This window comes from Molossus molossus, unplaced genomic scaffold (assembly GCF_014108415.1).
Source record: "Molossus molossus isolate mMolMol1 unplaced genomic scaffold, mMolMol1.p scaffold_m16_p_16, whole genome shotgun sequence".
NCBI classification, from domain to species: Eukaryota; Metazoa; Chordata; class Mammalia; order Chiroptera; family Molossidae; genus Molossus; species Molossus molossus.
The window spans coordinates 42,297,155-42,310,415 of NW_023425351.1; the positions used below are offsets into that span (position 1 = coordinate 42,297,155).

At 41.1% G+C, this 13,261-nt stretch overlaps 1 protein-coding gene across 2 annotated transcripts in view; it reads right to left on the reverse strand.

Moving 5' to 3' along the window:
- STK3 (serine/threonine kinase 3) overlaps nucleotides 1-4,220 on the reverse strand; it is a 319,871-nt gene extending 315,651 nt beyond the window's left edge. Inside the window, exon 1 of one of the 2 annotated variants that reach the window (XM_036264223.1) lies at nucleotides 4,054-4,220. In XM_036264223.1, the coding sequence (XP_036120116.1) occupies nucleotides 4,054-4,079 (26 nt within the window). In that variant the 5' untranslated portion in view covers nucleotides 4,080-4,220. The remainder of the gene's footprint in view (nucleotides 1-4,053) is intronic. The other variant, XM_036264224.1, reaches the window with a different exon arrangement.
- Nucleotides 4,221-13,261: the final 9,041 nt, after the last annotated feature.

Below are 13,261 nucleotides of genomic sequence, written 5' to 3' on the forward strand. Positions count from 1 at the left end.
GCTTCATTTTAGTAAGGACTTCTGAAGACCTGTTAAGGAAATCTGAGAAATCTAAAAGCCATTCTGGTACCTCAAGTCAATGACATGGGTGGCCACATCTATTGTCTATGTTTAGACAATAGACCAGTCTTGCTGGGAAGACCAAGTCAATAAAGTGAGAGTAAAAGGGGCCTTACCGATCATCCAGTCATGATTCTGAGATGTGGCTGAGCATGGAATCTCCAACTCCCAGAGAAGAATGATACCCAAAGAAGCAAATTTCAAAGTGAATATAAAGCTAGGCCTAACATCCAGGCCTAATGCCACATCAGATATACAGGAACATGTTAAAACTATAAAGACACATATGGGAAGGACAAATACCCAATTCAGGACAGTAACAACCTTTTAGGGGATGGTGAGGAAATGCAATTCAGAACAGATATAATTAAAGGGCTTCAACTGCATTTGTAATATTTTATTTCCAATGCTGGGTAGTGATGCATAAATATTTATTAAATTAGTTCACATTATATTTGGGATGTCTAAAATTTTATAATTAAAAAAAAAAAAAAAAAACCAATATGATCATGGCGTTTATACTGAAATGGATACCATATTAGAAATACAGAGAAATATCTTAGGCTAGAAAGTACTCAAATAAGATTCTATATGCAGCAGGTCTTGAAGGAAGAGTAAAATATAGATTACTAGCAAAAAATAACAAATTTTTGTAAAGGAAAAGCATGCCCAAAGGCAAAGTTAGGGTACCCCACAGCCTACAAACTAAATAAAGAATAGGGAAACTTTAGGAGGACAGATTCATCTTGAAAAGTAGTAATAGAAGGCTAGGGTTTAAGGCCAAGACTAACTGATGGGAGCCCTGGGTACTAAAATGACTAATGTGCCCCAACTCTCCCCCCTACCTCAATCCCCACCTCCACCCCCACCCCCAAAAAGGAGTAGTATGACTAAAATGCTGTTTTAGCAAAATAAATCAGAAGCCATGTGCAGGATGAACTAAAGCAAACATGGATCATTATGAGATTCTGTAGGACAGCAAATGGGGTACAGGAGATAAGGGAACCAGGTTCTAGTGCCCTGCCCCACTCCAAACAGAGCCCTTCTGCTATTAAAAACTTTTGAAAACCACTGGGCTACAGGCCCAGTTGGAAGGCACTGCTGTAAATCAAGTGTGAGGGTCATAAAACCCTGGAATGGCTCGGCCAGTGTGGCTCAGTGGTTGAGCATTGACCCATGAACCAAGAAGTCGCTGGTTTAATTTCTGGTCAAGGCACATGCCAAGGTTGTGGGCCCAATCCTCAGTGGGGGTCATGCAGGAGGCAGCCAACTGATGCTTCTATCTCTCTCCCTTTCTCTTCCTCTCTCTCTCTCTAAATCATTAAAGAAAAAAAATAATTTTTTAATAAATTTTTTAAAACCCTGGAATAGGTTAGTAGTATTGGGAATAAAGGCAGGGAGGGAATGACTTCACAGACTTTTTGATGGAAAATTTGATAGGCTCTAGTGACAAACTAGATGGAATAATGAAAGAGTGCATCTACATAAAGAAATTAAAAATACTAACTGAGCAGCAGCTACTGGTCTTACAGACTTGGGCATCAGTAACATGAATGTGACCATGTATGTAAAAATGTCTGAGCCCTAAGAAAGTGCTACTCAAGGAAGAAAAGCAAAGTGGCATTTTTACAGGGATTAAGGAAAAAACAAGCAAAGGAGACCAGAAAATTCTGGAAAGATGTGGCCACCACATCATGTAATGCTAAGAAAGAAAGAAAGAAAGAAAGAGCTTCAAAACAGAGGCATCACTGCACAAAATAAGAAGGTACACAGCCTCTGTTTGCAACCAATCAGACCCGGGGTTCTGGCACCTTCTCCACATGACCAAGTTATTTAACCTCTCCCAGCTTCATTTAATAAGGAAAACATAAACTAACAATTAACATTATTGAACACATTATAGAGCACTGTGCTAAGTGCTTCACATATAACCTCACAACACATTTCACAGAGGAGGAAATTAAATTTAGAACTAGCCTAGTAAATTGCAGAACCAAGATTCCTGTTTCCTGCGACAATAAAATAAAGGAATGTATATAGAGAGTTCCTGGCAAACAGTATAATCTCAGAAAAAATGGTAGCTATATTGCATTATTAGAAGGTAATGATTAATAGGGACAATACAAAAACTTACTATTAGTTATCCCTCTCATAGCCTTCCATGGGGCAAACTCTCTGCAATCCAACCTACTTAATAGGGTTGCTATAAGGATTAAATGGTATTATAAAAATAAAAATGCTATGAAAACAATTTAAGAGATATTTCAAATATATGGGATTGTCACATATCTTTTGCTCTTTAGAAATGCCTTCTGGATTAACATGTCTTTCTTAAAAGAGCTAAAAATTAGTCTGTTAAATGGGCAACCACTATATTAAAAAAGTGTAAGTCGCCCTGGCCGGTTTGGCTTAGCGGTTAGAGCATTGGCCCATGGACCAGAGAGACCCGGCTCCCCAGGCATGTGCCTCAGTTACAGTTTGTCCGCAGCCCGGTTGGGGTTGTGTGGGTGGCAATCAGTCGATGTGTCTCTCTCACATCGATGTTTCTCTCTCTTCCTCCTGCTCTATCTGAGGATGAACGCAAAAATGTCCTCAGGTGAGGATAAAAAAAAGTGTAAGTCACCATGGAATGGTGACATATGCCACCCACACCTATCACTGACCCCTCCAGTTTCTCTAATGTTCCTGTAAGGGCAGGGGTTCTCTTACACCTAAAACCAAGCTCTGGTAATTTAAAGTACAGCTAATCAGTGGACAGAGACCTTCCACTTCAATTCAGAGTTGTTCAAGCTGGCCTTATGGTGCTATCTCAAAGGTGCCCCTTCCAGTCCTTCCAAAACAAAAAAAGGGGGGGGGGGGTGTTTCCAATTCTCTTCTATAGTATTAAAACTAAGTGCCCAATCAATATCAGAATTTGGATACTTTACAAAATGCCAGAAAGAATTTATCAAGGGATCTCTGTCTGATAGGTCTCTTTTGGAAACCCATCCACAACACTCCATTTACACCTCAACAGGTGGTTTCCAGGCCTCAAGGCTCACATGTCTATATACCCTATTTACAATAGCTCACAAAATTCCTACCTTTTAATTATTTCATGTTCTTGAATACACCACCTTTCATCTAAAGATCTCTAGGTATCAAAATACACAAACTCTTTAATCTTTATAACAGCAGTATCTAGGAGAGAAATTAGTACCCTTATTTCATAAACTAAAAATAAAAGACTAAAGTTAAATATCCAACATCATTTAGTTGATTGATTCGATTCTTGGGGGGAAAATGAACATTAGGAATTTAAATCAATGGATAATCTTGATTTAGCTTCCTAAGATCATTTCAAATATTAGTTCCAACGCACCTACTGTGTACTCTTACACTTCCAATATGCCAAAGATTAAATATGGACTAACAGTAAATACCAAAGCATCACTATTTTTACTTAAATATATATATATGGGGGAGGGGTTCTAATTTAAGATTCCTGTCTTGCATCCATAAATACTTTTGAACTTGAGGAGTGGGGGAGGAACACCTGTCAGTGCAGCATATCCACGATAAGTTTTACAAACAATGTAGCTATTAATATTTAATTCCTTAAACTGTAAATAAACAACCTGTCCTCTAAGGAAAGGACAACATTATGAAAAACGTTTGACAAGAAAGCCTACATGATTGTAAGAAGCCCAATAATTTCCTAGTTTTGCGTCTCCCTGGCTTCGTGAATTTGCCACGAGGGAAAACTCAGCCCGCCCCAGGAGTCGGGCCGCGGGGAGCCCGGCGCTGCCCACCGACTTTGCAGGCGCGCAGGCCAGGCCGGCCCGGGGGCAGACGCGGCCCGACACTCGGCCTGTCCCCGGCCGCCGGCGCGCCCGGCCCCCGGGCCCGCAGGCAGGGATGGTGTCACCGTCCGGCCAGGCCTAGCGGACCCCACCCCGCGGCCGCCGGCGCCGCCTCCCCCAGCGCCGCGCTCCCGGTTCCCGAAATCGTTACCTCTTGGGCGCCGGCGGCTGATCCATGGCGGCCCGGAGCGCGAGGAGAGACTTGATGGACGGCGAAGGCCTGAGGGAGGAACGGAGTCGGGGGCACCCGCCGGCCGAGCCCAGTGAACCCCAGAGGAAAACTCCTGGAACTCGGAACAACTTCCCCGTAACTCCGCGACGGAACCCCCTCCGGCTCCAGAGTGTGTCTCCTCCCGGCCCGCCCCGCCCCTCGGCCGCCCGCCGCGGTCCTGGAGTGGTGGGCGGAGTCGGCCGCGGTCCTGAGAGTGTGGGCGGAGTCGGCCGCGGTCCTGGGAGTGTGGGCGGAGCCTGCCGCGGTCGGGCCACGGTGAGCAAAGCCAGGCGCTGGATGGGTGGGCGGAGTCAGGGTCGAGGGAGGGGCCGGCCGCACTGCAGGGAGTGGGGAAAAGGAAAGGGGACTAGAAGAGAGAGCGCGAGGCCTAGTCAGGACCCAGAGCCTCCCTAGGCTAGCCAGGGGTACTTTCGTTGGCGCTGATGCTCCTCACTTGCCTTTCTTTTTTTTTTTGCCCCATTCCAATTAGATTCATTTCTCTGGATTTCCCAAGGATACATCCCAAACATCTTGTGCAGGCGTTTGAAGTACTGCTGACTGCCCATGCTTCCCTCTCTAGTTCTGTTTATAATTATTGGTTATGTTTTCCCCCTGCCATTTGACATTTGTAGCTACGGTACTAAGGACGCTTCTGGAAATTCTTGTTTTATTTGATTGTGGACAAGCTCCTCACTACATTTTACAATAATTATGTCTAATTACAAAGAAAATAATTACTGCAGTGACGTTACACAGTGCACAGGATTCAGTGCACTGTGGTCTTGCTGCCTGTTCAATTGAATAGCCTGGCAAACTAGACAAATTATGGTACATAGAAGAGTACTCAAGTACTCTTCTCTCTTGTCACCCTCTCTCCAACCTGTTCTACTGCCATCTGACTCCTTCATGCATTCCTATTGTGTGTATACCATTAACCTTAAATTCTGTCTACAGATACCTCTTATGACCATATATAGCTGTTATGTAATGATTGTAATTTTAACAGAAATTGTAAAGATGTGTCTTATAGTTTGGGGAGACTAGAACAAAGAGTATGAAGACAATATTCTCTAAAGGAACTTTATAAACATTAACCCAAATTAAAGTTGTCTTTTATCAGTTATTCCTCCTTTTGCATCAAGGTCTCACTATGTAATAAACGTACACAATGTATCTTAAATTATATTACCCCCTAAATTAGCAATTTTAAATTTGTAAGAGCCATTCATTGCTAAAACCTAAAGCCAAATTTTGTGAACGAGAGAGATTATTACAGAATTTTTTATTCATTTGCATTTATTAAGGATTCACCGTCTAACAGTTCAGAAGTAACAAGACAACAAAAAGCTAAGGCGAGCCCTGGCCAGTTTGGCTCAGCGGTTAGAGCATCGGCCTGCGGTCCCGAGAGACCCGGGTTCGGTTCCCGCTAAGGGCATGTACCTCGGTTGCAGTTTGTCCCCGGCCCTGGTTGGTCGTGCGGTGCGGGTGGCAGCCACTCGATGTGTCTCTTCACGTCGATGTTTCTCTCTCTCTCTCTCCCTTTCTCTCTCTCCCTCCCACTCTATCTGTACAAAAAAAAATGGAAAAATATCCTCGGGTGAGGATAAAAAAAAAAAAAAGCTAAGGCGATAAAATGTTAAAACTAGGAAAAACCTTTGAAATTATTTCATTCTGTCTCTCCTTATCCTTTCTTCTATGCTTTTTTCTCATCTTCTTATATTTCATTAGAGAAATCTCTTTCAGAGGTCATTTCATCCTTTTAAAAGATTATCACATATTAAAATGGTCTCAAATTGTATTACTTTAAAATGAACTCTGAATTGTTACCAATCGTAATCTCCATTAAGCCTTTCCCAGTCAAACCACCAGTACTCCCACCCCACTACCTTAGACATTTTTGTGAAAGAGATGCCTCTTATATGTGCCCAAAATACACTGTGCTGGCTTTTGTATGATGCTTATCACATAGTATTTAAATTCTGTTAATTTGACTGACATCCCAACCCAACTCTGAGGCTATTGAGAACTGGACTATGTCTTCATTCTTTCTATCCCTTGCACAGCAAATGCCTTGCACATAGTAAGGTCACTGAGTTGTATAGCTTCCTTTTATTCCCCAGATTCACTCTCCATCCTTCTCCATCTGCTTTCTGCCCTGGGGGCTGACCGGTATGACTGACATCATTGAGCTCTCAGCCCTCTGAAGAGGTTGGGTCTGATGACAGGGAGACCTAGCAGGAGATCATCTGAGAAAGAAAGAAGTGTAAGATCATACTATTTGTTCCCCTGGTTCCCTTCCTATGAGGTTGCCTAGGGCCCCACTCTCCTTTCTTCCCCTCATCCCTTTGAGCCTAGGGATGGTGATTGCTCTGCTATTCCCTGGATGCTTCCTCTATTCCCTATGTTCCCCTAGCCCTCAACCTCCCTCAAAGGACCCGACTTCAAAAGAATTTTTTCACTGGAACCCTGACTCAGATACCCATAAAGAAGGTTTTTGGAAGGAGGAATAATATCAATAAAGTCTCCAAGGTCTTCTCTCAATTTGAAAGTGAGAGGGCTAACAATTATTGTATGACTCCAGTAAGATCAGACACTTGGCCTACATTAAGCCCTAAAAATTGCCTTGTTATCTTTTATTGCTACTTTATAGGTGAAGAAATTAAGGTTCAAAGGGGTGAAGGAAAATCTGCATTCTAACCCAGGCCTTATTACTCCAAAACCAAGCTTTATCCCAATGTAAGTCAGTCAATAAATATTTACTAAGCACTTATGTATGCCCAGCACTGTGCTTGGTGCTGAGGATTCACCAGTAAAAAATAATAATAATGAGACAAGTAGACAAAAAATATGTGCCCTCATGAGGTTTACATTCTGATTGGTGAAACATAATAAGTAACTAATCAATAATGTCCGGTGCTGAAAACTGTGAGGAAGAAAAATAAAATATGGAAAGGAAATATAAAGTGGAGGGGAAGGAATGAAATTAGATAGAGTGGCCAGCGAAAGCCTAATGAGAGCATGGCTAGGGCAGGTGTGGGGAGAACCATCTGATTGCTATGGGAAGAGAACTGAGGCCAAGGGAGCAGTAAGTACCAAGGTCCCAAGGCCAGTGCGCCTGGAGTGTCATGTGTTACTAAGTAAAAGGAATTGTTTTCCTCTTGAATTATTCAGGGGAAAAAAGTATCAAGTCTCTGTTTTAATTTGTCTGCGGAAAGCAGCCTGAAGATTCCAAAAAAGTAAGCATAGAAATCATCATTCAACCTTCAAATGAGAGGCAGCAACATTCAGGAACAAATAAAAGCCGTAGGAAAATTTGAGATTCAGATAAGGGTCACTCAGCGCCACTTAACTGTGAAAGTAGCGTAATCTGTTTCTGCTTCCAACCATTCCAATTGGAATCAAGATTAAATATTGCTTTAATTATACTAGCAAACAGTTCACCAGAATTCTCAACAGGCATGCTCTAAGAGAAATCTCCAATTTGGGACCCAGTGCCTTTTTAATAACAAAAGTACATTTGCTAGATCAACCTGGCACTCTATGCTTCCTCCGTCTACCTGTCCATGTCTTACTACCTTGACTGCAATGGTGTGGCTTTGGAGAACTTCGCCAAGTATTTTCTTCACCAATCTCATGAGGAGAGGGAACATGCTGAGAGACTGATGAAGCTGCAGAACCAATGAGGTGGTCGAATCTTCCTTCAGGATATCAAGAAACCATACCATGACAACTGGGAGAATGGGCTGAATGCAATAGAGTGTGTGTTACACTTGGAAAAAATGTGTGAATCAGTCACTACTGGAATTGCACAAACTGGCCACTGACAAAAATGATCCTCATTTGTGTGACTTCATTGAGACTCACTACCTGAATGAGCAGGTGAAATCTATCAAAGAATTGGGTGACCACGGAGCCAACTTGGGCAAGTTGGGGGCCCCTGACACTGGCCTGGCAGAGCATCTCTTTGATAAGCTCACCCTGGGAGACAATGAAGAGAGTAAAGCCTTAGGCTGGCTGCTCATAGCCACAGGGGTTACTTCCCTGGTCACCAAAGCAGTACCTGCATGTTGGAGTTACTTTTACATTTTCTATAACTTGTACCAAGTTACCCACTTGTGTTCTTTCATTTATACCATTCCTTCAAATAAAGTAATTTGATACCAAAAAGAAAAGTATGTTCATTATCACTGAATACATCCACCACCATGTTTTATGAGAAGAAAAACATTAAAATTTTTTAAAAGTTTTCTTCCTGTTGCTGCTGGTTGCTGCTATTTATTGCAACTACGTGTTTTTATTATTTTTATTTTTATATTTGAAAAGTAATACTAGTTAACAACTGTTAGTCTTTTCTACTATTGCAAGGAAGAGTTTGGGACAAAGAGAAAGCTCTGGTCAAATATATTACACTATGTAACTTTTTATTTGCAATGAAATTCTGAAGTGTTTCATTTCAAGAGGCAATTTTACAAAGCATTTTCTCTTGATCTGTTTCTCTTTTCTAACTTAATGTTATAGTTAGCCTGGAACTAGCATGTTGCATTTGAATTCAACCACTATCCTCTTTTATCATCGCAACCTTAAACTTTTATTTTACTTTTTTCTTTAACCAAACTGTAAGCCTCTTGGAATAAGAACACTATCTTAGTCATATTTGTCATCTCAAAATCTCGCATATCAGTTAACTACAGATAACAACTCAAAATTATTTCTAAAGCAAGAAGCCTAAGATGGTGTTTCTAGGTTTAATTCTTTGTTTGTTTTCATCCCTACTCTGCTATGAAAAGCAGTCTCCTCAGACTACCTGTCCCCCTCAAACGATGATTACCAAAGTTCCAGGCGTCGTGCAGAGACATGGCAATGTCCAGAAACAGAAGAGTGGTATTTATTTCTGACTATCATTGTTTAAGATGGCAGAAAATCCTATCCTAAAAGTCCTTCTGCAGCCTGGCCGGTTTCTCAGTGGTTAGAGCATTGGCCTGCGGACCAATGAGTCGCAGGTTCGATTCCAGTCAAGGGCATGTACCTCAGTTGGGGTTTGTCCCCGGCCCTGGTCAGGGTTGTGTAGGAGACAATCAGTTGATGTATCTCTCTCACATCAATGTTTCTCTCTCCCTCTCTCCCTCCCTCCCACTCCATCCGATAATAAATAGAAAAATGTCCTGAGGTAAGGATTAAAATAATAATAGTAATAACAAAAAGTCCTTCTACCCTTTCCCATTGTCCAGAACACAGACCCATCTCGGAGAAAGGAAATGGTGTACAAAAAAAGGCTGGCTGGTATGGCTCAGTTGGTTGAGCTTTGTCCCATGCACCAGGAGTCACTGGTCCAATTCCTGGTCAGGGCACCTGCCCAGGTTGTAGGCTCGATCCCCAGTAAGGGGCGTGCAGGAGGCAGCCATTGATGTTTCTCTCTTATTGATGTTTCTATCTCTCTCTCCCTCTCTTTGAAATAAATTTTTTTAATTAGCAAAATAAATGTTTTGTTTAGACCAACTGTGGTTCACCTCATAGAGCTGGGCTTGAAGCTGAGGCTGGTACCAGCCTTTCTTGAAGCTTATGGCCAGGAGAAGCATGAGCGAAGGACAAAATTAAAATCTATTATAAGCAGCTTAATGTGTAAGATTAAAGTATGTATGGCTTCTCACTCTTCAGGGAGCCTATGAGAGGCAAGCTGTAAACTATGCTACAAAACTTAATACAGAACTTAGTGAGGTAGGATGAAAACAGTTTCGACCTTTGTTTAGGAAAATATCTTGTAAGCTTCTTTGGAAAGGTGGCACCCAAAGGCTTGTTCTAAAATGAGGCAATATGTAAACAAAGAAAGCTGGAATCAGAATTGGAAATCTATATAAATTCCAAGTGTCTTTGGACTCTAGGAATAGGAAAAGATGTCGTGAAGCACTATCATAAAAAGAGAATTAGATTCGCTTTCATACTCTTGAAAGTATTCAGGAAGACAATAAATGGCCTTAAGGCTGGGCATATTCTTAAACTTGTGTTAAATATCTCATCTGTCCTTAAAAATTAAGAGATGGTGATTAGTAACTGGTTAATACTTATTCAAACTTTAGAGAGTGGTATTTTAATAGAAAAAAATATAGTTGTGGAAAAGTTTAGGTTGTAAGCCTTAGTTGTCCACAGCTGGAGGAAGCCTAGCTTTGGGCATGCAGCCATGTTCAAGTTCAACCATTTACCTGGGGGCACCAAATTCTAGGCATGGTGCCTAGGAGAAAATAAATAGCTTCATATGTTTTAACTTATAAAGACATGGCAAACATCAAATATGGATAGGGTTAATTTAAATGTATTCCATAAATATAAAAATATTAGCAGAAAACAATGCCCCGTCAAGCCTCAAGAATCAATATTAATATTATTAAAAGAAAATACTAATGTCTTATAACAGGAATTTTCTTTTTTCTTTTTTTTTTTCTTTTTTTATCCTCACCCGAGGACATTTTTTGATATTTTGTTCAGATAGAGTAGGAGGGAGAGAGAGAGAAAAACATCGACGTGAAAGGGATGCATCGAGTGGTCGCCACCCACCCAACCCAACCAGGGCCGGGGACAAACTGCAACCTTAGCACCCTTAGCAGGAACCGAACCCACGTCTCTCCAGACCACAGGCCGACGCTCCAACCGCTGAGCCAAACTGGCCAGGGCTTATAAAAGGAATTTTCTAACACATTCAATTATATATATGGAGACTATAAACAAATTTAATAATGATTTTAGTATTATCATAGTAATCTCTAGCATTATCATAGGCCATAGTCCATTGTAAGCTTTTTATTCTTTTTATTTTTTAATCCTCACCCAGTGATATGTTTTTGTTTATCATCAGATAGAGTGAGAGGGAGGGAGAGAGAGAAACATCAATGTGAGAGAGACACATTGACAGGCTGCCTCCCAAATAACCCGACCAGGGTTGGGGACAAACCACAACCGAGATACACACCCTTGACCGGAATGGAACCCTCGACTCATTGGTCTGCGGGCCAATGTTCTAACCACTGAGCAAGCAAATAGGCCAGGGTGCTTTTATTCTTTTTAAATTGATTTTTAGAGAGAGAGGAAGAGAGATAGAGAAACATCAATGTGAGAGCAGAACAGCGATTGGCTGTCCCCTGTACTTTCCCTACAGGGGATCCAGCCCACAATCCAAGCGAGTACTCTGACCTAGAATCAAAACAGGTGCATGGCAACCCTCAGGTGCATGGGACAATGCCCAACCAACTGAGCCACACTGGTCAGGGCATAAACTTTTATTCTTTATGGAGAAGGAAATTTCAAGCATACTCCAAATATTTAGAAAGTACCATAATGGAAAATAATCACTTTTTCCCAAAAGTCCCATTTTATTCTTGAAGACTTCTCCATGGTCAGCACCATCATCTTTATCACCACTATCATTATCATCAACACTTACTGAACACTCACTATGTGCTCAGAGCTTTACATTAATTTTCTTACTTTTAAGTGTCATATTTTTAAATATGTTTTTATTGATTTCTTAGAGAGAGAGGAAGGGAGAGAGAGCTAGAAACATCAATTTGAGAGAGATACATCGATTGGCTGCCTCCTACATGCCCCCACTGAGGATCCAGCCAAAAACACAGGCATGTGCCTTGACCAGAAATCGAACAGGGACCTCTCAGTCCATGGGACTGATGCTCAATCCACTGAGCCACACCGGCCAGGCTAGTGTCAGATTTTTTTCCTAGAGATCACAAATTACTGTACATGCTATTACCAATTTACACAGTAGCAGCAATCATAAAACAAGATCCTTTAAGAATAGAACACAGAATATAAACCCTGAGAGTTGAACGGAAGGAGGCATAAAATGTAGAAAACAAAAGCTAATTTTTCTTCCTTCACAATTTTGTTTAAGATGAGAACAATATGTATGTACAACCCCAGCATGAACCCAAGATGATATATATATATATATATATATATATATATACACATATTTGCTGCTGTTGTTGTTAATCTTCACCCAAGGATATTTTTTCTATTGATTTTTAGATAGAATGGAAGTGAGGGAGGGAAGGGGGGGAGAGAGAGAGAGAGAGAAACATTTATGTGAGATAGATACATCACTTGTTTGCCTCCCACATGACCCAGACCAGGGCCAGGCATGTGCCCTTGAGCAGGAATCGAACCTGAGACCCTTTGGTCCACAGGCCAACATTCTAAATGATAAGCCAAACTGGCCAAGGCTATATTATATATACATATATATATGTATATACACACACACACACACACACACACATATATACACATATATACATGTGTATATATATATGTTTTTTTTTAAGTTTATTTATTTTTACCCTCACCCAAGGACATTTTTGCATTTATCTTCAGATAGAGCAGGAGGGAGACAGGGAGGAAGAGCGAGAGAGAAACATCGTGTGAGATAGACACATTGACTGATTGCCACCCACACAACCCCAACCGGAGCCGGGGACAAACTGCAACGGAGGTACATGCCCTTAGTAGGGACCAAACCCGGGTCTCTCTGGTCCGCAGGCTTATGCTCTAACGGCTGAGCCAAACTGGCCAGGGCTATATTATATTTTTAATTGGCTACTTTTTATAAAATGCCTTAAAGATAGTCATCAGGGAACCTATTGAATACAAAACCTGTCAAGTGCAGAACATTTTTCTAAGTGCTCTGATTAATTTTTTAAATTAGAAAAATATAGCTTTCAATTAAGAAAAAAGTGGGAAATTACTCAGCTGGTGTGGCTCAGTGGTTGAGCATCGACCCATGCACCCAGAGGTCACTGGTTCAATTCCTGGTCAGTGCACATGCGCAAGATGTGGCCCTGATCCCCAATGAGGGACATGCAGGAGGCAGCCAGTCGATGTTCTCTCTCATCAATGTTTTTGTCTTTCTTCCTCTCCCTTCCTCTTTCTCTAAAATCAATAAAGAAAAAAAAATTATAAGAAAAATTGGGAGATAAAGAAAGTAAGAAGGTAATTAAAATAAAGTAGTATCAATGGTATATACCTAAAACACAATTGTTTTGAACATTTTGATTAAGTTTTTATTAAATCTTGGGATTTTCAAGTAACACTATATAATAAGCATTTTCATGTTATTAAACGGTCTTTGTAATCATTATCATTG